Raw genomic sequence first — 26,418 nt, 5'->3', positions numbered from 1 at the left:
GTCATGGGCATTTGTTTTCTTGAAGGAGCTGGGTGACAGCCCAAACCACACCAGGCCCCAGCACTGATCTAGTAGCTTCTGCATTGCAAGGGACACCCTCCCCACCAGGGACATGGTGTTTCTGTGCTCTTTGCCTATCCAGCAGACAGCATACCTGTGTGTCCTGCTTCCCCCTGGTCACTGGCTGTGGCAGCACCGTCTCCAGCTTCTGGACAAACCAGATGAACATCCTGGTGACAAGAAACCAGTGTTAGAACTGGCAGCCAGAACCTTTGCTCCCACATCAGCCAACCTTCTGGCCACCAGACCCAGGCAGAAATTGCCCTGTGGTTACCTGAGGCCATCCAGAGCCACGGACTGAGTGGTGAGGGTGGTCACTGGCTCTGGCTGCTCCGTGGCAGCTGCTGGTGTCTCTGCCACTGAGGTGCTCATGGCAGCTGAAAGGTGGGGTTTTGGCTTTGCCGTCGTTTCAGTCCTTTTTGTGCCTGCTCAGGTTTATTCGGAAGAAGAAGGGGGATGAGGCAATGCAGCAGTCATAAATTGTTGGGAAGCAGAGCAAGCAAGGGAGGGTCACCTCCCACAGAGGGACAGGCCTGGGGTACCTCCCTGGCAGCCTCTCCCCTGGGGGCCCAGCCTGGGTTGAGGACATGGGCAGTTTGGGGACAGAAGTGATGTAGGGGCGGTGCTGTGATGCCAGGACCCGTGTGCCCACCCCTCTCAGCACAGTGGGAATCCTGGGCATGGAGATGAAGGGCACCTGCAGCTGGGCTCTCAGAGGCACAGTGTCTCCTCTGAAAGGGCCACCCAGGGAAGGGGGATTGGATCGCTCACCTTCCACTGTGGCTTCACACTTCTGATCCTTCTGCTCTGTCTGCAGATAGACAGAGGGATGGATGGATGTGGCACAGCACTGCCTGCAGCCTCACACCACCCCGTGTGGGCCTGTGCCCCCCACAAGGAGACCCACACTCTCAACCCCACACATCCTCTGCTGCAGTTTTGCCCCATTTCCCTGACAACAACCATTAAACCCAGTGTTGTTGCCACCAGCGGGTCCCAACTGGAAGGTCCCCCCTGCATGCAGCCAGGTTGGGAACAACGGGACAGCACCCCAAGGTCTCTCTTTTGCTCTACTGAATTCCTTTGGGGTTTTCCTCCCCGAGGTCCCAGCTGGGGTGTGCAGGAGGATGAAGGCAAGGAGCCCACCCTGCTGTCAACCCCTGCCCGGTGGCCCCCCAGTCTCCCCGAGCTGGGCAGTGCTCACCTCCAGCTTTTTCATCCCCTCCGGCTGCGGCACAATCCTCTCAAAGCCCTGTGACAGCCAGCTGAGCACCCGCTTTCCTACCCTGTGGGGAGAGTGCCATGCTCAGGGAGCTCATCCCGTGCCCTCCTGTCCTCCCCCAGCCCCCTGCCAGCCTTGCTGGGGACCCACCATTCCTCTCTGGGGGCATCCAAGTCATCCTCGAAGCCGTCCTCCTCTGGATCGAAGGGGATTATGTCTGCAAGGAGAGCGTTACCCTGGGCATGGGGGACCTGCACTGCTGGGACCTTCAGGTCCCCCCATCAGCCAGCTCAAGGGGACAATGGTGCCAGCATCACCAGTCAGGGAGGTGGGGTGTGGGAGTCCCAGAGAGGCCCCTGGGGTGTTGCAAACTACAAGCTCCCAGCTCTCCTTACCGAGACCGTCATCCTCCTCTGGAAGGACCTGGACCTCTGTCTGAAAAGCCAAACAGACTGTCACCCACCTGACAGCCAAGGTGGGACTCATCCTATAGGGTGGAGAGGGAACTCTGCCCTTTCCCCAGGGACAGATGAAGGCAGAAAACAATGCAGGGCACATTTAGTGCTCCCAGTTAGCACTGGGAGAGTGATAGGAAGGAAAAAAAGATGTGGAAGCCCAAATACACCAGACTGGTGCTAAGATCTGTCTCCTACCTCATCAGGAACATCAATGCTTGTCTCAAAGCTCTTCCCGAGCACCTGCAGCGTCCCTGGGGGTGGAACTGGCTGGGGAATCACCCTCCTTATCCCATAGGAGAGCCAGAAGCGCACACTGCTCCCCATGCTGCCAGAGAAGGGAGCGAGTCAGGTTGGGAACGCCATCCCAGGCATCCAGCCCCCAACAGAAAGCAAAATCCCGAGCAAACCATGTTGCACACTGGAGGGTGCAAGAGCCATACCTCTCAAACATAGAACCTGTGTCCTCAGGGATCACAAATTCTACTTTCTTTACTAGTTCTTCAATGGCAGCAGGGAAAAAAAAACAAAGGCAAGCTCCTGTCACCACTCTGGCAGCCCCCAGCAGGAGGGGGACCAGTTGGTAAAGGAGCATGACCTGTGGCCTGAGCCAGTGTGGGGCTTACCCTCAGTGCGTGCCTGGCCAGCAACATCCGTGGGGCCACTGGCTTTTCCTGCTGGTGCCTTCAGAGTAAAAGGCAGAAGGTGTCAGAGAGTCAGAGGGTGAGGCACAGAGGACACTGTCCCTGCTCAAAGGTGGCTGCAAACCCCAAGGACTCCCCATCCTTCCTGCTGCTTCCCGGCAGCTCAGAGCAGGGAAGTGTCCCGGCCCCCATCCCTCTTGGGGATACTGCAGAGCATCCCTGGGTGCCAAAGAGCTGGGGATGGATGCAGAGGCACAGGCATTTCTCCATATAGGTCACAGCATCCCCATTACCCCCCAAACTGGCTCCCTGCTCACCTTAACTGGTTCCGGCTCCTGCGCTGGGGCCCGCGGGCTCTCCTCCGTCACCGGGGGCACCGGGGGCTGGGGAACCACCCGGTTGATCCAGCCCATCATCCCGCTGCCTGCGGGCAGTGAGGAGGGGTCTCCAGCCTACAAGAGGCCAGCAGCAGGGGTGCAGCCCCCCAGGGAATACCAGGTGCACCAGCTGCTCACGCTGTCTCCAGAGCAGCCCAAAGAGGTCTTTGGTGTCCTTCCGTTTCGGTGTTCTGCTTGGGAAACGTGGCACTGCTCAACCTGGGAGTGTCTTCTGCTGCTGCCCTTCCAAAGAGCCGTGCTCTGCCCAAAATGCCCCTTCAAGGACACCCCACGCTGCCCAATGAGGGGCCCAGGAGCACCTCGGGCAGTCCCTATGCTGCTGCTCGCAGATGATGCCTGCAAAGGGCAAAAGAAAGCAGATCCCTGAGCTCCTTCCAGCCCAGCTGGGACACAGCATGGGACTTTCAATCCCAGGTACACACATGACCCCAGTCCCACACGCAGCAGGTACAGGCTGGAAGCGGCTCAGCGCTGGGCTCTTTGCATTAATGCAGCCTTTAGGCATGCAGGACACCTTCAGTTCCCTCAACATGGCTCATAGGGGGCTGTCCAAAGCCTGGCTCCTTAAATCTAAACAGGCCAAGGTTCCCAGGAAGGGTGATGTGTGTCCTCAGCCCTTTGCTCGCCCACACCTTGGGAAGTCAAGGAGCCAGGTTTGGATGCAGCTGAAGCAGCACCTCCAGCCCCCAGCACACCATAGACAGGGTCAGCTCTCCCAGAGAACCCCACATCCCCAAAACTAGATAGTGTGGCTGTAAAACCAGACAACCAGAAACCAATTAAATTGCCTTTTACCAGCCATTGGCTATAAAGGATTAAGGAGATGCGAATGCCCCAGGAGCAGGAAGGAAAACCCGGCAGCCCCACACAGCAGAGGCATTTCCACCCATGCTTTGGCACAGGTCCCAAGGAAGCACAGGGTCAGTGCACAGCACTGAGCCCAAACAATCCAGAGAAAGCCCCCCAGGGCTTCAGCGAGCCCCCCTGACAGTCAGGATCCCCTCCTCCCTTGAGGTAAGCTTGTGAAGCAGTAAAAGCCTAGAGCATAAGCCTGTCCTTGGTCTGGGAAGGAAAGTGGAGGGCAGAGGCCATTCCTCTGACACATCTGAACGAGAAAGGGGCAGAAACATCTGTGGGGCCCCAAAAAACCAGCTGCTGGAAGAAATAGGAATAAGTAGCCAGGATTTGCCCGCAATGGCACGGAAGAGCTGGCAGTTTCATGCATCCCCCTGCGCTGCAGGTACCTACCAGTGCCACCACCTGTTGTGGCAGCTCCATGGGGCTTGTGCCAGCGAGCTAAGGGCCTTAGTCTTATCTCCAAAAGCAAGTGGGGTGCAGACCCACTGTTCCCATTTGGAGCGGGGACCACCGTGGCCTTTCCCGCCCCTCCAGCAGCCCCTCAAACCCTCCATATTACCCAGCTCCACTGCCTTTGCAACATCACTCCCCACGGACCTGCTCGCTCCCCCGACACAGCTCATCCTCCAGCTCTGTCTCGGAGCACCAACCCCCCCTGTGATGTGCAGAGGTGGTCCTGCAAAAGCCCCAGCCACATCCCTCACCTCCATCGCTGCCACTTACCCCCGCAGACTCGCCACCACCTCCCTGGGAAGCCACCCCGGGATGCGTGGGCTCCCTTGGCCACCTCAGCTCGCCACTGACCCCCCCAAACCCGCCTCAATCCGCTCAGGGCTCTGCGGGGATTAGCCCTGCGCTGCCTGCAAATGGGATTACAGGCACCCAGCTGTCCCGAGCGCCCCGGCTCCCAGCAGCCAGCCTGGTTTTGGTGCAGGATAATGCAGAGAAAACCCCCAAACGAAGCAGGTTTGAGCATCCTCAAAATCCCTGGAGCCACCAAAGCTATCCCAGGCACTCACCGGCAGTGCTGCAGGGCAGGGAGTCGTCTCGCCCAGGCACAGGGGGGTGCAGGAACGTGCAGAAGAGCAGCAGTGGAGCTGCTGAAACCCCGCGGGGTGACACAAGGTGGTGTGATGAGGGTGATGTGCTGAGGGTGCTCCACCCACAGCTCTGCCCCAGCCCCAGAGGATCCAAGGCAGGAGGCAGCAAATCTGTGCTGAGTTGAGCTAAGCCTCCCCTTGCTGAGCCTGCCAATTGCTGCTTGATCCGTTTACCTCCAGTCCTGCTCAACTGCCAGCCTTTCCCACTGCCCCTAATCTCAGTCACACCCTGGAAGGCAGGTACCAGCAAGGCTTCTCTGCTCACATCCAGCCCCAGCTCCTGTCTTTGGGTAGAGCTGCCTGGAGCAGTGCTGGAGCCCCTTGACCAAATTCCTCCTTCCCTGGCTCCATGGGTGTCTCCAGCCTGGTGGGCAACAAGTACCCATCCTGCCTGGCCCCAGCACTTCTGCAGCTTTGATTCACAGTCAAGGAAACTGTGGCATAGAAGCATTTTTTCAGTGACTCGGAGACACATCTCATACATCTCACCTGGCCTGGGTGCGGGATGGAGCAAGTTATGTTGTCTGCAGGTAGCAGATTCTTCTCTTGCTATCACAGGATTGGGGGTGCAAAACAAACCTCTGGGAAAGCTCAAACAGTTGTGTGTGGGGCTGGGGTGCTCAGAGCACAAGAGGCATCAGCTTCTGCCTCTTGAACAGTTGCTTCTCTCTGGCAGACCGAGACTCCTGCTTCTGTCCAGAGGCTCCCAGGGAGGAGTTTTACCCTGGGGAGGGAGCACTCCACCTCTATCAAGGGGCAACTCTGCTTGCCTGGGAGCCTACCCATATCCTGCATCTTGACTTTTGGTTACCAGGAAGATGAACCGTCACTTCTCCCTCAAAAAAGTTCAGGGAAAAGAGAGAAAATGTGAAAAAAGAAAAAAAAAAAATCAAGCAGAGCCGGAGAGAGCACAAAGACAGACGGGGAGGTGGTACTTGGCACATGGCCTCCACTCCAGAAATCTTACACACCCACAGGAAGGTATAAATAACTATAAATTTATTAGTAAAGCAAAACCATTTGACACTCACACAGAAGAGCGGGATGTGTTAATACAATATATATACACACACATACATGGAGTATCATCTTAGAAACACACGGGGAGCAGTGTTAAAGGCACTGCAAGCCACACAAACCTCATCAACCTTGGCTGCAACTTCCCACAGCCCCGGGAACTCTGCTGGAGTCATGAGTGAAGATTAGGAGGAGCCTGAGAACCTCACTGGCCATGACGTCCCTCAGATCCACGGCTCGGAGGCATTCACAGACAAGCCCGCGGTCCAGCTCCCACCTGTGGTCCTGCTCTCCTCACTGAGCATCCCAGGCATGCTGTGAGAGCAGCATCTTCACGTCCAGAAAGCAGCAGGGCAGTGGAGGAGGCCTGGCAGCTGGGGAGAAGCTCTCCTGGCCCGGGGGGAGCTGCCAGCCCCAAACCTTGGCCTGCCCTTATTGCATCTTGGCATCTCACCTGTGTGTGCAGGAACCTCCCCGCAGGTGAACTCACCACCCAACAGAGAGTCAGACTGAAGAATAACAAGGGGTTTTGCCTGTTATTAATAGCCAGGCTTCAGCTGCAGCCTGGACTTAATGGCAAATACCCAAGGGAAGTGTAGAAAGTGCTCTCCACCCTGCTCTCCCCCCTGCAAGGGCTGGCTTGAGCACCCAGAGATGGTCCCAAAACTCTGTCAGAGGACACCTTCCCCTTCGTCCCCCACTCCAGCAGGTGGGCCCCAAGACCACAGTGTGCACATCTCCCCATCCAGATCACAGGGATGGTGTCTGCTTGCTGGAGCACTGGCAGGGCCACCTGGGCATACCCATGGTCCCAGGGGTGTCCATGCCACAGTGAACTCAGCTCAGCCACCTGCTTGATGCACACAGATGCTCCACAGGCACTCCCAGGGGAACTAACTGAGGAGTCCAAGCCCACCCTACTGCCATGACTTCTGCCCTGGAACGTCTGACAGTCCTTCACTGACTGAATCACCAGCCTTGAAGAGCTGGCAAAGGGACCCACCAGGGAAATGGCTGCTCTCACCCCCAGTGCCCATTTCCTACAGCTCTGTTCTGGCTCCTGGTCCTGGCTTAGACTTGCTCACCAGAGCCAGCTGTACCATGGACAAGATCCAGCTGAGCCAAACTGCCAGGCCACAGGCACTGCCCATGCCCAGCCAGATGGATGACCTCGTGTGGAGGAGGACCAGAGGCACCCACTGGATTCCATCAAGATTCAGGTCCCAAACACCTGACCTCACCATCAGTGGTTTGGTATCACCTGGATCCAGCCTCAGCCTTAGAGAGGAATTTGGGGCTGAGGGGGGGGTGGGAATGAAGGAAGAGACTTCACAAGCAAAATGTAAAAAGGGATGAAAAACAAAACACTGTTTATAATTAAAGAACTGAACAAAGGGAAAAGGAGCTGAGAAGGTCTTTTAAAAGTATAAGCAAAATAGATGTGGAGCAGATGGGGCTGAGACACGGCTAAAGACTGTAGGTAGGATAAGGGGAAGTGAAGATCAGAAAAAAAGCCCAGGTCACAGACTACCTTCTTCTTGGACTCAGGAAGCCAGCAGCCCTAGAGAGAAGGATTTATGTCCTGGACAACATCCACATCACCTCTGCCCAGCCTAACCCTCCCTGCTGCCTCCTCAGCAGCACCCTATGCTCAGGCTGCCTACTAGGAGAACCACCCTTCGGGAGGGACCACCCACTGTCCAGCCCTACAGAGCATCCTCAGGGGGTCTGGCAACCAGGTCTGGAAGCCAAGCACGAGCACTTGCCACAGGGCTGATGCAACATCAGCTCCAGCACAGCAGCCCTCCTGGGTGTGAGGGATGTGAGAGGCCAAGCGGAGGCAGCACGAAGAAACCTGAAAGTCTCCTGAAATAAATGTCAGAAAGGAAGTGCAGCACAGGCACAGAGTAGAAACATGTTTTACTCCCGAGAGGCTCTGGCCACAACTGCTCTTTGGTTTGAAAGGGAAACACCAGCAGTTAGCAGAGAGCCCTTTGCAGTGTAATGCCCCAGGGACATCGGCTCCCGGGCCAGCCCCTGCCTCCCCACAAAGCACTGTGCTCCTGACACTCATGTGCCTCCTGCTACTTCCATCACCTCTCGCCTCATGGTACAAAATATGACCTAAAGGCACAGCAACGGAGATCAACCTGCTCCCCCAGCCCACCTGTACACAACACTGCTGCTTCCAACTAGAAAATGCTCCTATAAAAATACACCCGAGTGCTCCTGGTTGGCCGCTCAGCCGCCTGCTCCACAGAGATCCTCCAGCCCCCAGCACTAAGGTCTGGCAGCTGAAGCCTCCATGGGCTTCTACTGGATTTGGGTTGTTGTAGGGCAGCAAACAGGATAGAGAGACTGAGTCACCATGGGCTCACAGCCAGACCTAATAATGATGTTCTAATGCTGCACTAAGATGTTTTTGAACCGGGAGGCACCTACTCACAGGTACTGGCTGAAGACCTGGACCCGGGCTCCTCTCTGCCAAGCTCTCCACAGCATCCCCTTTTTCTGAGGCACAGGGCCCTAGGCACACAGTCCTAATCAGTCTCTCTGGCCAGGACACTGCTTGGCTGTTGCCATGTCCTAAGCAGAGCCAGAGCTCCTCACTGGGACATCCAGGGCTTTCCCAGTTGCTCACTACAAAGGGAAACACTCCCCAACAGTCCCTAAGCCCAGCTGATACCAAGGGGACAGGATCTGACAGCTCTGTGGCCAGCACATGGTGTGGAGCTGCGTCTGGGGCCCACCACCATCCTCCTCTGTCCAAGAAGCAGGTTCAGGTGGGTGCCACACTCCCCATCTGGTCCCACACTCACAACCTCCCTGACCACCAAACCCTTCTGCAAAGACAGGATTAGCCTTCCTTGGTTTGGACTTCCTTTTACTCCTACAGTAAAGCATACACTGAACTTACTACATATTAAACAGCAAAAAACAGCTACCTAGAACCAAAGAGCTCTTCAGAAATCCAAGTTATCACATCTTTTTTTTAAAAAAAAAGATCCAGTATGATGTCAAGTTAAACTACACAGTATTTTTAATGAATTTTAACAAACTGCTTTTAAAAAAAAAGGCAAAACAAAAAAAAAAGAGGAAAAAGAAACACAGATGGAAAACTTGGTAGAAGTTCTACATCTTTGAGGCAGCATGAAGTAAAATAACCACCATCAGTCTTTCTTCCTTGGGCAGCAGAGAGCAAAGTCTGCTTTAACCTCCTTAAAGCTGCACACGAAGAAGACTCAGCCCCAGGGTCTGACCTGTCACTGCACTGTCCCAGTCCCTGAAAACGCACCCCCTTCCCCCTCACCATGCTGGAAATGGAAACTAAAACCTTTCTCCACCTTTCATATGAGTGTCCCCAACACTGATGCAGGTCCAGTCCAACCCTCTGCAAGGTTAACCTGTCCACACTTGCCATGGACATTTATTAAACTCATCCTACTCACTCGTGCAGCACATGGGCAACTTACTGGCTGCTGTTCACTTGCAGCTCATCACAACCTCACACAAGCACCAGCCAAGATCACAGAAGAGCTGAGGCTGGCTGGGACTTCTGAAGATCATCAGGTCCAACTCCCTGCTTGCACAGGGTCAGCTACAGCAGGTTGTTCAGGACCACATCCAGTCAGGGCTTGAGTATCTCCACAGATGGATACTTAACATCTTAGTATCTCCAAAGATGGAGAGGGGAAGGCTGGTGGGCAACTTAGTAAGCACATCTTCAGCCTTCAAGGCATCTAACTGGCATGTAATGGATCTCTCAGTCACGAGAAGCCAGAAAATTCCTGCAGAGGAAAACACCTGAGGCTGCATCAACCTTGCTAGGGGAGATTTATTTTTAAGTGATGTTTACAAGAAGTGTGCAAAACCTGGAAAATACAGAAGAGGTAAAGAAAGAGTAAAGGGGTAAAACAGGACTCCTGGGAGATGGGAAAAAATACACTCCTCTTTTACCCACTGGTAACCTTGCCCTCCCTGTGGAGCCAGGCCTGCAGGCCAGGAAGGATTCTCCTGCCTTGCTCTGGTTCCCCCAGCAAATCGGACACCAAGGCCCCAGCACACGCCGTGGGTTATTGTTGGTGATGGCAACACCTCTGCAGCTGTAGGTTATTAGTAGTGTTCATCTCACCCATTAGTGTTGGAGCTGCTGGGATAGCCCTTTGCCTGACCCCCCTGGAGGTACCACTAACAGCCCAAGGGGTGCTCAGGGGCCCTGGGGGCAAGTCTGGGCAGGAGAGCTAGATCCCTCAGGAAGCAGCTCTTAAATGCCAGGCTCTTGGTTAGGAGCAGGGCATGGATGCGCTCACAGAATTATAGAATTTTTAGGGTTGGAAGGGACCTCTGGAGATCATCTAGTCCAACCCACCTGCCAAGGTAGGGTCGCCTAAACCAGATTACACAGGGATGCCTCCAGAGAGGGAGAATCCATGACCTCCCTGGGCAGCCTGTTCCGGTGCTCCTTGCCATGCTCTCTGGTAGCAGTGCAGCACTTGCTACAGTTTCCCATGCAGCTGACAGGGACTGGGGGGACCCACAGGCTCCCTCAGAACCCTTGCAGAGTGTGACAGCCAGCGACTGCAAAAGCAGCAATGCCAAAGTGCTTTTTGGAGCTGTGCAGCCCCATGGCTTTTCCCTTTCAACACTCTAGAAGGAGGGAGAGCAGGGGAGGTTGGGGCAGTCAATCAACACTAACGCTCTGAAATGGTGCCCTCAGCTGAGCTTGGACCAAGGAAGGTGGGAGATCCCAGCAGCTGAAACCTGCTACTTCCATGCCCAGCAGCACACCTCAGGAGAAGGGAGGGCTGACTCTGCCTTGCTCCTAAGCCCTCTCCAGGAGGAGAGTCACCCAGCCCTCCCCACCAACCCCACCAGGCAGGGCAGGGGAAAAAGGCTGCACACAAGGGGCTGGTGCCTGTAGCAGGCATCTGAGCTCCCAGCATTGGAACTGCAGGTACAGCGTGAACTACAGTCCAGGGAATACCAGGCACCTACAGGCAGTTTCCTCTCTCCACCTCCCTCCTTTCCTTTCCACCCCTTCACGATGTTCACGTCGTCTGTTGCCAATTCAATACAGGTGGCATATCAACCACAGAGGAAAGTTTACCTGCCCACACCCCGTACCTCCCCTTTCCCCCACACTCCCTGGAGGTTGTCCACAACCGAGGAGAGGGAAGGGGAGGCCGAGGCCCGGGAGCGTCCCATGCAAGCTGAAAGCTGCTGTGGGGCGGGAGGCTCATGGCAAGCAAGCAGCCACCTGGTAGGCGCCCTCGGCCGTGTGCTGCACGCTGTGCTCCTGCAGCAGGCCCAAGTCCAGGAACCGTTCCCCGCACCACATGCACTTGTACTGCTGCTCCCGGGCGTGCACGCTGTGGTGCTTGTTGAGGTGCTCGCGCTGCTTGAAGGCCTTCTCGCAGGAGGAGCACTTGTAGGGCTTCTCGCCCGTGTGCACGCGCCGGTGGCGCTGCAGGTCCGAGGCGTACTTGAACCGCTTTTCACAGTCGGGGCACTTGAGGGGCTTCTCGCGGGCTGGGTCGCAGCGGTGCTGCACGAACTCCGAGGAGGAGAAGAAACGTCTCTCGCAGAGCGTGCACTTGAGGGGCTTCTCGGCGCAGTGGGCCAGCTGGTGCTTCTGCAGAGCCGAGGCCCGCTTGTAGGACTTGTTGCACACCGCGCACTTGAAGGGCCGCTCCGCGTTCTGCACGCACTTGTGCCGCAGCAGTTCCGAGGACTGGTTGAAGCCCTTCTGGCACACGTTGCACTTGAAGAGGTTTTCTATGCCGTGCACGTGCTGGTGGTACACTAAGTGCGAGGGCTGCACGAAGCCCTTCTCGCACAGGTTGCACTTGAAGGGCTCCTCGGCCTTGTGCGTGCGGCGGTGGCGCATGAGCGCGTACTGCTGCTTGAAGCTCATCTGGCAGAGGTCGCACTTGAAGGGCCTCTCCTCGCTGTGCGTGCGCTCGTGCTGCCGCAGGTCCGAGGGGCGCTTGAAGGCCTTCTGGCACTCCCCGCAGCGGAAGGGCCGCTCGCCGCTGGGCGTGCAGGGGTGCTGCAGCAGCTCCGAGGACTCCTTGAAGTGCAGCTCGCAGACGTTGCACTTGAAGAGGTGCTCCCCCGAGTGAGCGTACATGTGGCGCACCAGGTGGGAGCGGTGCTTGAAGCTCTTCTCGCACACCGTGCACTTGTAGGGCCGCTCCGAGCTGTGCGTCCGTTTGTGGTGCACCAGGTGGGACGACTGGCTGAAGCTCTTGTCGCACAGCGTGCACTTGTACGGCTTCTCGCCCGTGTGGATGCGCTCGTGCCGGGACAGCTCCGAGAGGTGCTTGAAGGTTTTCTGGCAGATGGAGCAGCTGTAGGGCTTCTCCGAGGGGTCGAGAGGCTGTGAATGCTCTACCTCAGGAGGCTTGTAGGTCTTCTCACAGATAGAGCACTTCATGGCGTTGCCGTTGTGGACGTTGTGGTGCTGCGCCAGCGAGGTGAGGAGGGAGAAGCCCATCTTGCAGACGCCGCACACAAAAGGCTTCTGCTCCACCTGGATGCACTGATGTTCGAGGAGGTCGGTGGCCTGGTGGAAGATCTTCAGGCACTGGGTACACTGGAAAGAGCGGTCATGGCCTGGCAAGCACTGGTGCTCATGGGGGTTGGAGAGGTGAGTGAGGTCATGGCCACACACACCACATTTGTGGGAGGGGTCTCCAGCCTGGATGGGGGCGTGCTGGTGGTGCTGCAGTCCGGGGTCTGGCTGGAGCAGGATGCCGTAGACGGCGCAGCCCAAGGGGTTGTCAGCAGTGCTGGGTGGGATGGAGTGCTCTGGGAGGGCGGCTGCCCCAGCGTGGTGCTGCTGCGGTGGCGGCGGCTGCTGTGGTTGCTGCTGCTGCTGCTGCCAGCTTTCTGACATGCTTGGGAAAAAAAAACGGGATTTTAGCAGTGATAGCTTCAGCTTCCCGGTTGAAAGGGTTCAAGTAAAACCAAAATCAAAAGATTCCAAGATCCTGATTCCCCGTAGCTGATCCCCTGAAGTTGAGGGCAGAAACTCCAGCACACAGCAAGGATCTTGGGAAGAAAAGAAGTGACTCCAGAGCCTCCTCCTTAGATCAGCACAAGTTCTTTGTGGACTGATTTGGTTTGGCTTTTTCTTTTTTTGGACAAAAGAACGGGAGGCAGAGGTAAGTGCCTTGAAAACAAGAGAAGGCCCTTCTCCGTGCTGGCTGCGATGTGCTCACATTTGGGAAGGGCACAGGAAGCAGCCCAGGGAGCAGCTCTCTCTGCAAGAAAGAAGACAGCTCATGTCAGGTCTTGGAGGAAAGAGGGGTAATTCTCTATCAACCTCTCCCCACGGCTCTCTTTGAAAACTCTCCTGTGTCCCTGCAAAGTTACCAGGAAGGCAGTGTGAGGGAGCTAACCAGAACCAGAGTCCCCTTCGCTGCTCTGCGAAGGGCCTGGTACAAGGTGTGCTCAGCCTGGAAAGGGCTGGGCTCTGCTTGGCTGCAGCCAGGGTATTGTGCCCTCAGGAGAGGCAGCAAAACTGCCCAGGGCCTGGTCAGCTCAGCCTTACCCCGTAGGCTGTGGGTCACTGGATCTCCCAGTGCTGCTGGGGCACTGCCTGAGAACTCTCTGCACAGGCTGTGCACCAAATGCCGTGCAATTAAGAAGCTACTGAGTTAGATTTTACAGGTGTCAAGGCAAATCCCAACCTGATCCCACCCCAGCTGAAACTGCCTTGTGAAGCAGTTCTGCTCCTCCCGCAGCTTGGATATCAGGCTCATCACCCAAGGGACCTATGCAAGACATTTCCCCCTCTCTGGGCAGCGCTTGTAGACTGGGAAGAGCCAGAGAGCTCAAGAGACGGTTTGCCCTCAATGTTATCTTAGCCACAGACAGAACACAGAACCCACAGGGATCACTCTGTGAAGATAAAAGAAGAGTTAAAACAATGGCTCGGCTGAACCTCCTACCAAACCACGGAATAAAAGTACCCTAAAGCCAAACAACCTACGCCAGAGCTGCTGCCTGGCCTTGCTACACAGCATCACCAGGACTGTGCACACTAAAAAGTTCCAGTCTTTCTAGAGATGTCCAGTAAAACTTGGCATCAACTTAGAGAAGAGTAAAACCCACCAGCGAGCAGCAGACAGCAGCAGTGTCAACACAGCTCAAGAGAGAAGGAAGGTGCAGGCCCTGGCAAGCAGGTAACACGCCTGGGCCTCGAGCCCCCAACCCCACAGGAGCACACCCAGGTGTGTGTCAAACCACGTGCCCTCAGGGCAAGGAAATCCTTGGTCTTCCAGTTTATGTTTAAAACTAAGCAATAAAGAGCACCAGAGAACCTCAATTCCCAGCATCCCCACCTCCTCCGGCGCTCAGCTGAGGCTGGATCGTGCCCCACAGCTTGGGCAGTGCTGGACCCGCCTCTGCCTAAGGGGACACTGCGCTACTTTGTCCTCCAGCACAGTTACGCCAGTAAAATGCTCAAAGGCCCCATCGCAGCCCTGCTGGCGCGCAGGACCCCCTCCTTCTCCTAGAGAGCTCACCTTGACCGCCGGCACGAAGGGAGGCTCGCAGGGTCCCGAGCTCGGCGGGGCACCAAACTTCAGCACAGCCCGGGCCCCACCTTCCCCCGGCACCGCGAACCGCGGCAGGAGGAACCCACCGGCGCCGCATCCCGGCCCGCCGGGGGGGAAGCGCGTTCTCCCCGCGGGGCAGAGCGATACCAACCTTGGCTTACCGAGGGCTCTGCGCGGGGACCCGCGTCGGCGCCAGCTCCAGCCTAACTCATCCCTCCGTGGGAGGTGGGAAGCGACAACCATTTAGGGAGCGCGGTCGGGAGCGCAGAGGTACTTTCAAACTGGCGAGGCGGCCTTGCTCGGCATGGCCCGGCCCGCTCCCGCCGGGCCCGGGCCGCCTCAGGGCCGCGGGGCGCGGGGGCGGCCGAGGAGCTCGCAGGCCACCAGCCACCGCCGCCGCCGCAGCCCGCGGCCAGGCCCGGCCCGCCGCCCGCCGCTCCCCATCGGGCGTCCCCGCCGGCAGCGCGGGGACAGCGCCCCGAGGCCTTCGCCGCCGCCGCGCCGGGAGGCCCCGCGGTCGGGTCCGGGGTACGGGGGGGGTCCCTGCCCGCCCGGGGCCGCCCCCCCGCCCGGGCGAGGCGCGCACACAAAGGGCGGCGGCGGCCGGGCCGCTCACCTGCGGCGGGAGGGAGGCCTCGCCGGCGGCGGGGCCGCGGCCTGCGCGCTGCGCCCTGAGCCCCGCGCTGGCGTGGGGGCGGGAGCCGGGAGGGAGGGAGGGAGGGAAGGGAGCGGCGGGCGGGAGCGGAGCGGGCCGGGCCGGGGCGGCCGCGGCGGCGGCGGAGGAGGCGGGGCGGCGGCAGCTGGTGCTGCCCCCTGCCGGGCCGCGCCGGCAACTGCGCCCCCGCCCCACCGGGAGCGGGGGGGTCCGGCGGGTCCCGGCGGCCATGAGCGGGGGGCTGGTGGGGTACAGCAGCTCCGAGGAGGACGAGGAGGACCAAGGGGGAAGCCGGGGCGGCGGCGCGCAGGGGTACCCCGCGGCCAGGTGGGTGCGGGGGGGAAGACGGCGGGAGCGCGCGGGGGCGGCGGGAGCGCGCGGCCTGCCTGCTCTTTTTCTTCCTCCTCCTCCTCCTCGTTCTCACCGTCCCGCTCCGATCCCACAGCTCTGGCCGACCCCGCCTGCCTGTTCCCGCCGGCCTGCCCGGAGACCCGGACCCGGAGGAGGCCGTGATTGACGACAGCGCCCGGCACGGCGGCCGCGTCCGCGGGTTCCCCCACGAGCGGGGCAACTGGGCCACGCACGTGTACCTGCCGTGTAGGTACCGGGACCGGGACGGGAGCGGGACCGGAGGGGATGGCGGGATGGAGCCCCCCGGGGGATCCTCTGACGGCGCTGCCCCGCAGACGTCGCCCAGGAGGAATTCCTGGAGCTGCTGGAGCTCCTGGTGTCCCGCGCCCGCACCTACGTGCCCTCGGTGGCTGCCATGGAGGAGTTCCACCTCAGCCTCTCGCAGTGCGTGGTGCTGCGCTACCACTGGATAGACCCCTTCGTCCGCTCCCTCAGGGAGCGCCTGGCCGCCTTCCACAGGTGGGTTTGGCTGAGCCCCGGGAGAGCGCTCCTCACACCCCTCCCCTGCCCTCGGGCTCCGCGTTCCGCCAGCATCCACACCCTCAGGCGTTCCTTTTAGCTGCTGCTGGCATACCAGTAGAGCCCTGGGGAATTTTCCTCCCTGCCTCGGGATCTGGCACCAGACAAGTCAGATTTTGGCTCTCAAGGATTAGGCCAGAGCTGTGCCATCCCCTAAATCATGGATGGTTTTGTTGCTTACATGTGGCTTAGGTGCCTGCTGAGCATCAGCTGCTTCAGGGCTTCTGTAGCTGGAAGCAGGCTTCTGAAGGCTGGAAACAGGAGGGAAATGAATTAATTTGAGCCCAGAAAGGTTCTGGTTGCACCGATTCAGGCCAACTGCAGCGTACATTTCCCTGTATGTTTCCACAGCTCACTAGAAATCCTCCCGCCTCCTCATCTTCTGCTTTTTTCTTTTCTTTTTTTTTTTTTTAAACCCCCACCAGCTGAGCTAGGGTCTTTCTTATTTCAGGTTCTTCTGCGTGGCTGACCAAGTGAAGGTTTACACCAACCAGAACAAAACCAGGTGAGGGCACGGCGGGGCAGCCTGCCTTGCCTTCCCCAGGAGGAGGCTGGGCAAGGTGCTGGGTGGATGGGAAGTGTCACCCTGCCAGTCCCACGGTGACCAGGCTGAGCCATGTGACAGTGCAGGGTGTGCTCACCTCATCTCCAGAGGTTTCACACCTTTCCCCAGCCACACGCACAAATTTCTGGCTCTGGTGCTGACTCCCTGCAAGCTTCTGGTCTCATTAGCGGTGGGTGAACCTCAGGCTGCAGGATTTCAGCCTTCTGAAGGGAGCAGTTGATCACACCGTGACCTGAGGCAGCCCATTCTGCTGTGGTTAGCCTCGTGCCATGGTTTCCCAGCAGCTGAGGGAGGCAGCTGCATTCGCTGCCATCTCCCAGCTGGTTTGTTCGGCAGCTTTGCCAGCCCTTGTGCCGGCGTGCGCAGCCTGGGGCGAGCGGGGCTGGGACCACCTCTTTTGGCAGCAGTGCCAGTCTTGAAATTGTAGTGCAGGTCTTGCAAGAGCTGGAGAGAAATAGCTGAGATGGTGCTAATTCTCCTGGGCGTCAGCTCAGAAGCCTGATTCCAGTCGAATGCAATTAAGTAGTTTAAATGCCAAAGCAAAGGTGATTAAAATCATGAAATATTGCTGAATATAGTGGGAAGTGCAGTCCAAGATAGTTGTGGGTGGGACAAAGTGGATATAGAACCTGAGTGAAACTTGAATTTTCCAATTCCCTCCTGGAGGGGAAGAAATGATGACTCTAGATGACTCTAGAAAGTGTCATCTCAACAGTCCTTGAGGAAGTGCCTCTTTGTCACATCTCTCCAGCTTGGTACTTCCCATTCCCTGCTTCCTCTTCCACTGTAAAACCTCTTCAGCAACTTCCACTTTTTGAATGCAGCTCCTGCATGGGCACGGCACTCTGCCGAAATTCCCATCCAGTGCATCCTTTGCCTGGAAAATGAGTGTTCTTGTCCCAAAAGGTGCTGGGTTAATCTCGTAAATCTACATGGTTTATCATCCAGTCCTGCTTTTCCTTGCTACCACAACTTTATTTCTGTTTCTCTACAAAATGCAGTCAGCATCCCTGGATGCTTAAACCTGGCATTCCTCAAATTTTCTTCTCGGGAGTAGGGAATTTGCCTGGTAGGAATGCGGGGCTAAGCACGCTTATGGCTGTGCTTTCTGCAGTATGAAAAGGTGTTTGCTGTCTTTCCTTGTCTTTCTCTAGGACCTTTATTGGCTTGGAGGTCTCTGCTGGGCATTTCCAGCTGCTGGAGCTGGTCTCAGAGGTGGACAGAGTTTTAGAGGAATTTGACCTTCCCACATTCTACAAGGTAAGGCATTTCCTTCTTACCTCCCTACCAGTCTGGACATGCCAACTGTTTCCCTGCAAGATGTTCACTCAAATAAACAGGAGCCGGAGCGTAAGTCACAGTAGCTGCCCCGCTGTGCTTGGAAGCAGGGTTGTCCTAGGATAGAAATGGCACTGGGGGACTGAGGATGGTGTTTGTGCCTTTGCCTTGGGCAGCTTTCTTGGGTGTCAGTCCAGGCTTTTTGTTTGGTGCTAGCTTTGGGGACAGGTTTGGGATTTTGAAGGACCAAACCATGATTTATCTGTCTCCAGACCTGAGCAGGGAGCTCGTGTGGGTTATGTAGAAGTGATCCACGTGCCTGCCCTGGGACAAGCCTGAGAGGTTCTCTGTGCAGCTGGAAAAGCTGCTGCAAAGTTGAGCACAGGGAGGCTGAGAACCAGGCAGCCTTGCCCACTGCTGTCCAAAAAGGCTGGAGTGGGGAGCCCAGGACTCATCCTGTCTCCAGCACTGTCCATATCAGCTCTGCAGCTGTTGAGTTGTCAGAGAGGACTCCCAGCTTTGGGATCCTCCAACCTCTGCGATCCCAGACTGGGCAGCACCACACCAGATCTCCCACTGTGGCTCCATACGTCAAAACCTCCTTTATCCCTCACATTCTGATCCTTGTTTTATCTTCAGGATCCATCATTCCACATCAGCTTGGCCTGGTGTGTCGGAGACCTGTCTGGCAAGCTGGAGGGGCAGTGTCTGCGGGAGCTCCAGGTGTGTCCCCAAACCCCAGGTGTGGAGAGCAGGGGGAGGGCAGAACTGGAGTCCAGCCACGTCTCCCTGCTGAGGGTGGAAGTGGGAAATTCTCTTCACCGGGCAAGACAAACTTCAGGGGGTTGAAAGAAGAAAAGCTTTTGGGGGGAGCATGAGTTAAATCACTGTTCAGAGGGAAGTCAGAGGCTTCCAGCTGCAAATGGACTCGTCTCTGATTTGGTTTAGAGAGGGAGCTGCTATCTCCATCCTCTGACAGATCTGTCCTGGTACTGACTCCTGCATCTGTTTTCCAGGACATTGTGGACGAGTTTGAGGACTCAGCGCTCCTGCTGCGTGTCCAATGGGAGCAAATCCGCTGCAAATCGGGGAACAAGTACTTCTCCTTCCCCTTGAGGTAGGGTCTGGTGGGGCTGTGCATTTCAGAGCCTCGAAGAGCCTGATGCTCAGCTAAGGACTGTTCTCCAACACAGCCCTGAGTAGCACGGGCTGTCACGCACCTCCCATGCTCTTCTTGCCTGCTCAGCGTCTCTGGGTTGCTTGTGGCCTCAAGTCAGGCTACTTGCAAGTTCGAGTTGCTGGCTGAAGAGATGTGTGTCTGTAGCAGATTTCATTCTCGCTGCTGTATGTGCTGCAGTCAGCACTGGTGGTTCCAGACATCCCACGGTCGCTAATTTTGCTGATTTTTTTTTTTTTAAAGAAAAAAAATCTCTGTAACAGCCATAGATGCCTTATGGGAAAGAGGAAGAAGGTAGCGTGGGAAGCTGTTGCTAAAGGGAGAGTGTCTCACACGGTGGGAAGTAGCACTACCAGATTGTCAGGACGCTCTGAGCAAGCTTTTAGTAACAAGAGGCAAGGACACGGAGCTGGATTCCCTCACCAGAGCATCTCCCTACTGAAAGCCAGCTTGGACAAGCTCCTGAGTCATGTTGTGTCCCTCTCACACTGCTACTGCCTCTGTAGAGACATTTCATTGTCTGATCCTTTTGCCAGACAACAAGAGCTTGCAGCCAGGTGTGGGTGAGCCCTAGAGTGGGCAGTGTCAGGGTTTGCCTGAGCTGGGAGGGCAATGCCCACAGGTGACTCAAGGGGGTGGCAGCTCCTGCTCAGGCTCCACGTTTTTTCCCATGGGATCAGCACCCCGGGTGCCACGATGACCCAGGGAACTTGCAGGCTGGCCATTGTTCCTTGAGAGAAACTCCTTTTTAATGCTTTTGTTCCTGCGGGGGGGTTTGGCTGCAACCTCAGGTGTTCACAGCAGGATGTTGATGTGCTGCCCTGAATCTTTTATCCAGTGTCTGTTCAGGACTTCTGAGCAATAAAAATCTGTCTCCTTGTGTCATAAAATTGTGTCTGTGGTGTATTACAGCCGTTCCCTTCGAGAGATCCCCACCTCCTGCAGGCTGCCCATGAGGCGATGCCTGGACTCATGTGAGCTCCTGGCTTTGTGTCTGTGGGAGCATCTCAGCACAGCCACAATTAGTGCCCCTGGGAGAGCTGCCTTTCAAAATCCTTAACATAAACCTGTGAAGTCTGTAGCCAGTTAGTTTCCGGGATAGGGAATCTGCATGATAAGACGTGTGATTACACCCCGAGTTTTCTTTTGGGGAAGGAAAAACAAACAGAGATAAATTTAGCCCCTGGGGACTTCCAGTGAAACCGGCTCTGGCATGACCGGTTTCTCCCGGGTTAATGCTCAACTCGCCCTCCCCCCTGCCGCAGGGCCCGGCCTGGCACAGCACCCAGTTGTGTAACACCGGTGGGTGTCAGGGACCCTCGGGACAGGGGACAAGGGCAGTGGGGGCAAAGTCCGGGGATGGGGCGGCTGCCGGTGGGGCCCGAAAGGGCGGGGCTGGGCGGCAGGGCCTGGGCTGGCCGCCTGCGTGGGCCTCGTACCCGGGTGGGAGCGTCCGTGGGGCTGGGGGGGTCGGGAAGGGGTTCCCCCCGCACACGCGGGACCGGGGGTCGCGGGAGGGGGGGGTGAGGCCGCCGTGGCCCCGCCCCCGCCGCGGCCCCGTCCCCTGCCCAGGCCCCGCCCCCGGCGCGGCCCCGCCCCGCCCGCTCCCGCGCCGCTGCCGCCGCGCCCGCCTTTCGCCACCCGCTCCGGTGCTCCCGGCGGCGGCCAGGGCAGGGCAGGAGAACCGAGCTGAGCTGAGCCGAGCCCGGTTGAGCCGAGCCCCGCCGCGCCGCGCCGGCCGCCCATGTGCCGTGCGCCGCCGTCCTGACCTCACGCACAAAGGCGGGCCGGGAGGCGACGGGCCGCGCCTGGCAGCGCCGCCCATGCACCGCGCGCAGCCCCCCGCGGCGGCTCGGCCCCGGCGGGCCATGAGGGCGGCGTAGCTCGGACACTGCCGCGCTCGGCGCGGCCCAGCCCGGCCCGGCCCGGCCCGGCCCGGCCCGTCCGGGGGCAGCCGCGAACCGGCGGCGGCGCGGAATGGCAGGAGGCGGCGGCGCCCCCTGGCGGGCGGGGGGGCGCCTCCCGCCGCTCGTGGTGCTGCTGGTGCTGCTGGTGGGGGCGGCGGGCGAGGAGATCAACGCCGAGGTGAGCGGGGGCTCGGGGGGACCCCCGGCCCTGCCCGGCGCTCCTGCACCTGCGGCGGGTGGGGCAGCGCCGGCGGGCGCAGGTGCAGGCGGGGCGGGGAAGGGCGCGGGTCCGGGTTGCCCCAGCGGGCGCAAGGCTTGGATGGGGGGGAAGGAAGCGCTTTGTGCCCAGCGCGGGAGGGGGTGTGAGAGTGCTTTTGATAAAGTCTCTGCTCTCCGCCACCCTGTCCGGGGGAAGGTGGGTGGCGGGGGTAAAAGGGATTAATGGATTGAACGTGTTGGTCTTTTTTTTTTTTTTTGAAAGTTAAAGCGTTAAACCGGTTTTGGAAAGAAAAAAAAAAAAAAAGCAGGGGGGGAGTGTTAGGAAAAGGATTGGAATAGGAGAAGGATTGGAGAACCTGGAAAAGAAGGCTTGGAAAAGGAAAAAGACTTGGAAAAGGAAAAAGGCTTGGAAAAAGAAAAAGGCTCGGAAAAGGAATAAGAATTGGAAGGAATTTAGAAAAAAAAAGTTTCAAAAATTAAAAGGAAACCCCCTCCGAAATTTAGAAAATGAAAATAAAAAAAGGGAAAAGGAAAAAAAAGAAGTTACAAAAGACTAATAATAAAGATAAAAATAAAATGCAATTAGGGCAGACAAGAGGAGGCGGAGGCTGGGGCAGGAAGGAAGAGCCCCGGCGCGCCCCAGCCCCTGCACCCCCCTGCCCCCCGCCCAGGGGCTGCGGCCCCGCAGGACAGAAGCCCCTTTGTGGGTGCAGGCTGGGGTGGGGGTCCCGGGCTGCGGGGAGAGCCCTGACCTCACATCCGTCTGCAGCTCCCCGGGGACACGGGGGACGAGCAGCCTGCAGGACGACTGGCTCCCTGCCAGCTGCTTTCTCCCTGGGGTCAAGGCATCCGGCAGCAGCCCCCCGGGAGCACCGGCTCCCCTCACTGGGCAGGGCAGGGCAGGGGCTGTATGCCCTGCTGCCCACCGCTGCCTGCCCGGGGCTGGCATTTGCTCCTGCAGCTGGCACAGACCCCTGTGAAGGGGCACAGGGCTGGGGTGGAATCGGGCAGGGGGAGGGGGTGGAATCGGGCAGAGGGATGGATCCTTCCCCGCTGGGGCCTCGCGGAGCTCCAGGTGTCCCGTGGGGCTGTTCCATGCCACGGGCTCACGCTCGGCTCTCCCGGCACAGGCATGGCTGCGGCTCTATGGGTACCTGCCGCAGCCCAGCCGGCGGATGTCCACCATGCGCTCGGCTCAGACCTTCTCCTCGGCCCTCGCCGAGATGCAGAAGTTTTACGGCATTACCGTCACCGGCGTCCTGGACGAGGAGACCATAGCGTGAGTTTGTCCATGTCCTCTTGCTCTCGCACACAGCAGCTCTGCTCCCGGGCTCTTTGGCTTTTCTTGCCAGCCCTGGAGCTCTGCCTGCGCCTGGAAATGTGGGTGCTGTCTCCTGTGGGATCTGCATCTCTCCTGTTGGGGGCTGCACCCCTGCAGCCAGGACACCTTCCTCGCTGTCTGTGGTTGCTGTAACCCCTCAGGGACCTTGTCTGCGATGGGCTGAGCCCTGGCTCGGTGTCCTCCCTGCAGGTGGATGAAACGTCCCCGCTGTGGGGTCCCGGACCAGTTTGGGGCACGGACAAAGTCCAACATGCGGAGGAAGCGGTACGCGCTGACGGGGCGGCGCTGGAGCCAGAGCCACCTCACCTTCAGGTACCCAACCTTGCCAGGGCTTCCCACTCCCCAGCCCGTGGAGAGCCATGGACCCCCCTGGGGAGTGAGCGCTGCCCTGGGCCATCCCTAATGAGCTCTGTATCCCCAGCATCCAAAACTACACGGAGAAGCTGGGTCGATACAACTCGTACGAGGCTGTCCGACGGGCTTTCCGGGTGTGGGAGCAAGCCACGCCGCTGGTTTTCCGGGAGGTGGCCTACGAGGACATCCGGCAGAAGCGGAAGAAGGAGGCTGACATCATGGTGCTCTTTGCCTCTGGCTTCCATGGAGACAGCTCCCCCTTTGATGGCCTCGGGGGATTTTTGGCTCACGCCTATTTCCCCGGCCCTGGCATGGGGGGGGACACGCATTTCGACTTGGATGAGCCTTGGACGCTGGAGAACGCGGATGTGTCTGGTGAGTTGAGGGTCAAGGAGGTGGTGAGGGTGACCAGAGGAGACTGGTGGCCTCTTGGGCTTGAGGGAAGGGGGCTGCACTGGTGTGGGCGGGAGTGGCAGGGAGAGCGGCTCCACCATGGGTGATGCAGGCAGCTCCCTCCGGAGCACCCTTGTTGCAGGGTGCTGGGTCCAAGGACTCACCCCATGCATCATGTCCCATACTCCCTCCTGCTGATGGTGCCTCTCCATGCAGGGAACAACCTTTTCCTGGTGGCTGTGCATGAGCTGGGGCACTCGTTGGGTTTGGAGCACTCCAGCAACCCCAGCGCTATCATGGCCCCCTTCTACCAGTGGATGGACACAGAGAACTTCCAGCTGCCCGAGGATGACCTCAAGGGCATCCAGCAGCTCTACGGTGAGGAGATGGGTGGGGGATCAGCCCAGAGGTGGGATCCTGGGCATGTGTGTGGGGAAACTGAGGTAATGCTGATCTGCATCACCACATCCTTTCTCTTGCCTGCCTGATCCAGGTACCGCGGATGGGCACCCTCAGCCCACCAAGCCTTTGCCCACCGTGACACCCCGGAGACCTGGCAGGCCAGACCAGAGACCTCCTAAACCTCCCCCTCCTGGGAAACCAGAGCGACCCCCCAAACCTGGCAGCCCGGACCGACCTGACCAGTATGGCCCTGACATTTGCGACGGGGACTTCGACACAGTGGCGGTGCTACGTGGGGAGATGTTTGTGTTCAAGGTGCCTGCCAGGACCCCCTCCTGCCCTTGCCCTAGGGAATTGGTTGGTCTGAGAGTGAGAGGACCCCCCAGCACAGAGCCTGGCATTGGGACCATGTCTCTGTGTCCTCCCCATCCTCTGCCAACACCCTGTTTCTCACCAGGGCCGGTGGTTCTGGAGGGTCCGGCACAACCGGGTGCTGGACAACTACCCCATGCCCATCGGACACTTCTGGCGGGGCCTCCCTGGGGACATCGATGCTGCCTACGAGAGGCATGACGGGAAATTCGTCTTCTTTAAAGGTGAGCAGGGAAGCTGGGTGGGAGGGCTGAGGTGGAGGGGAGGCCCCAGCGCCCTCCTCCCTCAAAGCTACTGAGTGCAGATTGACTTCATCCCAATCCTGATCACCTCCCCAGCCAGAGCTGCTGTCTGATCCCAAGGGTCCAGGGTGGCTGCAGGTGTTTACCCCTGTCCCTGTCCATGTGTGCACCTGCCACAGCTGCTGGGCAGTACTGTCTCATCCCACTTCTCCATCTCCTCCCCCTCCAGGTGACCGCTACTGGATCTTCCGAGAAGCCAACCTGGAGCCCGGGTACCCACAGCCCCTGGTCACCTATGGGCAGGGCATCCCCTACGACAGCATCGACACGGCCGTCTGGTGGGAACCCACAGGACACACCTTCTTCTTCCGTGGGGACAGGTGAGTGTGGATCCCTGCCCTGCTCCCTCCTGGTCCCTGGCAGGGGAGGGAATGCTGGGCAGCAGGGACCCCCTTGCTCCTCACCTGCTCCCCTCCTCCCTCCCCCAGATACTGGCGCTTTAACGAGGACACGCGCTCGGTGGACCCCGGGTACCCGAAGCCAATCTCTGTCTGGGTGGGGATCCCTCCCTCGCCCAAGGGGGCTTTCCTCAGCCCAGATGCCTGTAAGTAGAGGATGAGAAGAGGGGTGGGTGGCAGGGGGGACTGGGGTATGGGGTCACCCCTCTGATGGCCTGGCCATGTGGGATGGAGTTCGGGAGGGTGTCCGAGGGTCAGTGGTGAAGCCCTTTCTGAAGGGTTTCACCTGTCCCGGAGCAAACCCTGCTCTCTTGGGTATCTGCAGGGGTGCCCTGTGCCTGCCCACTTACCCCTTGACTCTATCTCTCCCCCAGCCTCCACCTACTTCTACAGAGGCACAAAGTACTGGAAATTTGACAATGAGCGGCTCAAGACAGAGCCAGGTTATCCCAAATCCATCCTACGGGACTTCATGGGCTGTCACACGGAGCTGGTCCCAGATCCCAATCCCCGCTGGCCCGATGTGGACCGACCCCCCTTCAACCCCGATGGGGACGGGCGGACTGAAGGTGAGGAGGAGGAGGACGAGGAGGAGGAAGATGAGGATTACGAGGAGGAAGATGGCCAGCCAGGCAGGGATGTGGACGTGGTGGTGCAGATCGACGAGTACACGCGCACCATGAGCGTGGTCATGGTGCTGGTGCTGCTGGTGCTGCTGCTCTGCATCCTCGGCCTCATCTACGTCATCGTGCAGATGCAGAGGAAGGGCGCGCCCCGAATGCTCTTGTACTGCAAGCGCTCCTTGCAGGAGTGGGTCTGACCCTGGCTCCCTCCCCAAACCGCCCCTGCCACCATGGTGCTAAGATGGACCTGACACCCCCCTCCCCTTGTCCCCCACCACGGCCTCGGCTCCTCTACCCCATTGTTGCTTGATGGCTCCAGCCTCAGAAAAGGGGGGATGCCCAACCCCCCCCAGCCCCTCCAGGGCAGCCGGGCTGGGACCGGGGATAGTCATGGGGGGGCTGGAGGGCATCCAGGTCCTGCCTGCTCCCCAGTGCCTGCACCTCCCCCCAGCCGTGACCCTCAGGCTGCCACCCATCACGTGCCTGCCTCTGCCTCGGGGTCCCTGCAGGGTCCCTTCCTTCCATGTGAGCCCGCTGGGGCTGGGGTGGTGAGCGGGCTGGGGCTGCTCACAAGTGCTGCGAGCTGGCAGGTCTCAGCCGCTGGCACCTGCAGTGGCGGGGAAGGGGGGGGCTGAGCTCATGGCTGTGTTTCCTGTTGAACTGCGGGGATACAGGGATGTGGTGCCTAAAGACAGTGTGAGCTGGGATACACTACCTTTGCAACCCCTCTGGGGCTCAGCTTAGCCCGGGCCCTGCTGCTGCCATGGGGCAAAGCCCTGGGGCAAAGGGCAGTGGGCACGGCCGCCTTGTATGTCTATTAAACAGGTCGGGTGTGTGGAGAGCCGTGGTGCCGTCCTTCCTGCCGTGGGGGGCGTCGGGGGGGCATCCTGTGCAAGATTTGGCAGATTTTGTGGTAACAGGGGAGGCTTCTCTGGGAGCCACCCTGCCTGGCACCCCCAGGGAACTGAGTGCTGGGCCAGGGGATGTGAGGAAGGGGCCAGCATGGCCAGTGATGTCCCTGCAGCAGCCCCTGCCCTGGGGCTGCCATTCTGGGGGGGTCAGCTAAAGCAGCCCCCCACCCCCACCAGTGGACAGAGCGGCCTTTCAGCAGCTCCCACCACAGTGACAACGGCCTTGCTGGGAACACAGGGCGCCTTGTTCTCCCCCAGCCAGCACCGTGCTT

The 26,418-nt window shown here is 58.8% G+C and overlaps 4 protein-coding genes across 11 annotated transcripts in view; 2 read left to right on the top strand and 2 right to left on the bottom strand.

Moving 5' to 3' along the window:
- The window catches only part of CNGB1 (cyclic nucleotide gated channel subunit beta 1), a 29,376-nt gene extending 25,182 nt beyond the window's left edge, over window positions 1-4,194 (bottom strand). The window contains exons 1-10 of one of the 2 annotated variants that reach the window (XM_051801735.1): window positions 2,699-4,194; window positions 2,364-2,421; window positions 2,181-2,238; window positions 1,936-2,065; window positions 1,678-1,717; window positions 1,433-1,499; window positions 1,265-1,346; window positions 832-871; window positions 335-485; window positions 155-230 (exon numbers count right to left, since the gene is read on the bottom strand). In XM_051801735.1, coding sequence (XP_051657695.1) covers window positions 155-230; window positions 335-485; window positions 832-871; window positions 1,265-1,346; window positions 1,433-1,499; window positions 1,678-1,717; window positions 1,936-2,065; window positions 2,181-2,238; window positions 2,364-2,421; window positions 2,699-2,797 — 801 coding nt within the window. In that variant the 5' untranslated portion in view covers window positions 2,798-4,194. Of the gene's footprint in view, window positions 1-154; window positions 231-334; window positions 486-831; window positions 872-1,264; window positions 1,347-1,432; window positions 1,500-1,677; window positions 1,718-1,935; window positions 2,066-2,180; window positions 2,239-2,363; window positions 2,422-2,698 lie in introns of those variants that run through there. The other variant, XM_051801736.1, reaches the window with a different exon arrangement.
- A 4,577-nt stretch (window positions 4,195-8,771) lies between these two features.
- Window positions 8,772-14,760, bottom strand: ZNF319 (zinc finger protein 319). Of its 7 annotated transcripts, none has more exons than XM_051801754.1 (3): window positions 14,470-14,760; window positions 13,449-13,659; window positions 8,772-13,019 (listed from the first exon to the last, which is right to left on the bottom strand). In XM_051801754.1, exon 3 carries the CDS (start codon window positions 12,650-12,652, stop codon window positions 10,991-10,993), a length of 1,662 nt encoding a protein of 553 aa, XP_051657714.1. In that variant the 5' UTR covers window positions 12,653-13,019; window positions 13,449-13,659; window positions 14,470-14,760; the 3' UTR covers window positions 8,772-10,990. The 7 variants fall into 7 exon arrangements, with proteins under 7 accessions (XP_051657714.1, XP_051657715.1, XP_051657712.1 ...); XM_051801755.1 differs by having other exon boundaries at window positions 14,480-14,760; XM_051801752.1 differs by lacking the exon at window positions 13,449-13,659.
- A 366-nt stretch (window positions 14,761-15,126) lies between these two features.
- USB1 (U6 snRNA biogenesis phosphodiesterase 1) lies at window positions 15,127-19,813 on the top strand. Its single transcript, XM_051801810.1, has 7 exons — window positions 15,127-15,300; window positions 15,419-15,570; window positions 15,660-15,843; window positions 16,355-16,408; window positions 17,623-17,728; window positions 18,386-18,469; window positions 18,763-19,813. Exons 1-7 carry the CDS (start codon window positions 15,203-15,205, stop codon window positions 18,865-18,867), a joined length of 783 nt encoding a protein of 260 aa, XP_051657770.1. The 5' UTR covers window positions 15,127-15,202; the 3' UTR covers window positions 18,868-19,813.
- A 708-nt stretch (window positions 19,814-20,521) lies between these two features.
- On the top strand, window positions 20,522-26,076 carry MMP15 (matrix metallopeptidase 15). The gene is made up of 10 exons (XM_051801746.1): window positions 20,522-21,008; window positions 22,180-22,328; window positions 22,581-22,703; window positions 22,813-23,120; window positions 23,355-23,516; window positions 23,632-23,855; window positions 23,998-24,136; window positions 24,384-24,534; window positions 24,643-24,758; window positions 24,987-26,076. The coding sequence occupies exons 1-10, from the start codon at window positions 20,901-20,903 to the stop codon at window positions 25,430-25,432; spliced, it is 1,926 nt and encodes a 641-aa protein (XP_051657706.1). The 5' UTR covers window positions 20,522-20,900; the 3' UTR covers window positions 25,433-26,076.
- The last annotated feature ends 342 nt before the right edge of the window (window positions 26,077-26,418 follow it).

The sequence above is a fragment of the Manacus candei genome, unplaced genomic scaffold, assembly GCF_025592945.1.
Source record: "Manacus candei isolate 608988 ecotype Guabito, Panama unplaced genomic scaffold, ASM2559294v1 h1tg000053l, whole genome shotgun sequence".
Lineage (NCBI taxonomy): Eukaryota > Metazoa > Chordata > Aves > Passeriformes > Pipridae > Manacus > Manacus candei.
The sequence above is the reverse complement of the archived record's forward strand: the minus strand, read 5'-3'. Positions and strand labels throughout refer to the sequence as shown.

Bases quoted from the DNA above. Each gene is read 5' to 3' on its own strand.
- ZNF319 (XM_051801751.1), bottom strand. From the start codon at position 14,561: ATGGTTGTCGCTTCCCACCTCCCACGGAGGGATGAGTTAGGCTGGAGC. The intron at 12,654-14,469 runs GTTGGTATCGCT...TTTTTTCCCAAG, and splicing joins AGAGCCCTCGGTAAGCCAAG to CATGTCAGAAAGCTGGCAGC.
- USB1 (XM_051801810.1), top strand. From the start codon at position 15,203: ATGAGCGGGGGGCTGGTGGGGTACAGCAGCTCCGAGGAGGACGAGGAG. The intron at 15,571-15,659 runs GTAGGTACCGGG...GCTGCCCCGCAG, and splicing joins CACGCACGTGTACCTGCCGT to ACGTCGCCCAGGAGGAATTC. The intron at 17,729-18,385 runs GTAAGGCATTTC...TTTTATCTTCAG, and splicing joins ACCTTCCCACATTCTACAAG to GATCCATCATTCCACATCAG.
- MMP15 (XM_051801746.1), top strand. From the start codon at position 20,901: ATGGCAGGAGGCGGCGGCGCCCCCTGGCGGGCGGGGGGGCGCCTCCCG. The intron at 21,009-22,179 runs GTGAGCGGGGGC...CTCCCGGCACAG, and splicing joins GCGAGGAGATCAACGCCGAG to GCATGGCTGCGGCTCTATGG. The intron at 23,517-23,631 runs GTGAGGAGATGG...TGCCTGATCCAG, and splicing joins GGGCATCCAGCAGCTCTACG to GTACCGCGGATGGGCACCCT.